Below are 2,253 nucleotides of genomic sequence, written 5' to 3'. Positions count from 1 at the left end.
GTGCCCAGGAGTGGCATAGCTGGATAGTGACGTAGACCTACTCCCAATTTTCTGAGAGATCACCAGATTGATTTCCAAAGTGTCTGTACAAATTTGAACTCACACCAGAGTTGGAAGATTGCTCCCCTTGCCCTATCTACAGCCTCACCAGCATGTGCCGTCACTTGAGTTTTTGGTCTTAGACATTCTGAAACATATACATTAGAGTCTCAGAATCTTTTTTTTTTTTTTGTTTTGCATTTCCTTAATGACCAAGAATGTTGAGCATTTCTTTAAGAGCTTCTCGGCCATTAGAGATCCATCTGTTGAGAATTCTGTTTAGCTCTGTACCCCATTTCTTAATAGGGTTATTTGGTTGGTTAGTGTTTAATTTTTTGAATTCTTTATATATTTTGCGTATTATTCCTATGTCAGATGTAGGGTTTGTGAGCATCTTTTTCTAGTCTATAGGCTATTGTTTTGTTCTATTGACAGGGTCCTTTTTCTTACAGAAGCTTTTCAGTTTCATGAGGTCCCACTTAATAATTATTGATCTTAGAGCCCAAGATATCGGTGTTCTGTTAATAAAATTGTCTCCTGTGCCAATAAGTTCAAGGCTTTCTTTTCTAATAGGCTTATTGTTTCTGGTTTTATGTTGAGATCTTTAGTCCACTTTAACATGAGTTTTGTGCAAGGTGATAAATGGACCTATTGCATTTTTCTACAAGTGAACATCCAGTTAGGCCAGTGCTGTGTGCTCTAAAAACATCAGAAACTCATAGGAAGAAAACCTTTTCTCTTTTTTAAAATTAAGAGACTATAAAACATTATAGAAACTGTGAGAGCTTTTAATCTAAATTTACATCCTTTTATTTAGCTCCACATTTGTTAACCCAAAATGTGTTGAAGCGTGTTATTGTATCTTGATTGACTGCGTAACCTGAGATAAGACCGTCCTTTGGACTGATTGGATATTGGCATAATTTAAGCTACTATGATAAATTAATATATGTTTAAATGTTTTCTTTATTGCTTTACTGATGTTGTTGAATTTGTTTATCTCAGGTGAAAAGAACATGATTTCTGAGAACCTGCCAATAAGGATTTTGTTCTTTTCTCAGACAGCTGTGGGGATCCTCGGCAACTGGTCACTTCTTCTTCGTTATGTCATGTCCATATTCACTAGACAAAGTTTGATGCCCAAAGACCAGATCTTAAAGTATCTGACTTTAGCCAATTCCTTGGTTATCATCTCAAGAGTAATTCCTCACATAATGGTACAGCTGGGATTGCGACATCTCCTGGATGACCTTTTATGTAAACTCAGTCTCTATAGTAACCGAGTGTCCAGGGGTGTTTCCTTGCACTGTACCTGCCTCTTGAGTTGTCTACAAGCAATCACAATCAGCCTCAGCAACTCCAGGTGGATCCAGCTTACACACTCCTTCTCCAAGTACATGGTTCAGTTCTGCTCTCTCAGTTGGTTTGCGCACCTGCTTCTAAACATCAGGACAGCTATGGATGTGGTTGGACCCGGTGATAACAAGAATTTCACTGGGAAAATCAAGCTGGGGTACTGCTCAGCATTCACTTTTTTTAGTGCGACAGCTGCGCTACATCTGTACTTGCTGTGTTTCACTGATTGTCTGTGTTTGAGTCTCATGGTCTGGGCCAGTGTCTCCATGGTGAGCTTTCTCAACAGACATAAGAGTCAGCTACAGTATTTACACAGTGCCCAGCACTGCCTCAGAGGCTCCCCTGAAAACAGAGCCACAAAAACCATCTTGATCCTTGTGTGCACCTTTGTCCTCTCCTACTCAATGTCCTTCGTGCTAGCTATCTACACTGTGGTAATTGGCAATCCAAGGCTGTGGGTAATAAATATATTTACATTCTTAGACACGTGCTTTCCCACACTTTGCCCCTTCATTCTTATCTGTAACACCAAATCTGCTGCCAATAATTATTTTCCCTGCTGTAGCAGAAGGTAGTTTAACATGGTCACTTGTGTGTTATGATAAATTCAAATATTTTCCCCGTTATTCATTATTGAACATTAGAGTCACCCATGAGCCGGGTGTGGTGGTGGCGCACGCCTTTAATCCCAGTCCTTGGGAGGCAGAGGGAGGCATATTGCTGTGAGTTCGAGGCTAGCCTGGTCTACAAAGTGAGTCCAGGACAGCCAAGGCTACACAGAGAAACTCTATCCCCCATGACAAGATGTGATTAAGCAAGTTGATGGCTCTGTAACTTAAGCATCATAAGCTGTTATAG

General features: G+C 40.3%; 1 protein-coding gene across 1 annotated transcript; it reads left to right on the top strand.

Moving 5' to 3' along the window:
- Window positions 1-1,019: 1,019 nt before the first annotated feature.
- LOC127203561 (vomeronasal type-1 receptor 4-like) lies at window positions 1,020-1,970 on the top strand. Its single transcript, XM_051162388.1, has one exon. It carries the CDS (start codon window positions 1,020-1,022, stop codon window positions 1,968-1,970), a length of 951 nt encoding a protein of 316 aa, XP_051018345.1.
- The last annotated feature ends 283 nt before the right edge of the window (window positions 1,971-2,253 follow it).

This window comes from Acomys russatus, chromosome 19 (assembly GCF_903995435.1).
Source record: "Acomys russatus chromosome 19, mAcoRus1.1, whole genome shotgun sequence".
In the NCBI taxonomy this organism is placed as follows: domain Eukaryota; kingdom Metazoa; phylum Chordata; class Mammalia; order Rodentia; family Muridae; genus Acomys; species Acomys russatus.
This window is presented reverse-complemented; position numbering and strand designations above follow the sequence as displayed.

What these genes read in the sequence shown, in the direction of transcription:
- LOC127203561 (XM_051162388.1), top strand. Translation starts at nt 1,020, where the DNA reads ATGTTGTTGAATTTGTTTATCTCAGGTGAAAAGAACATGATTTCTGAG.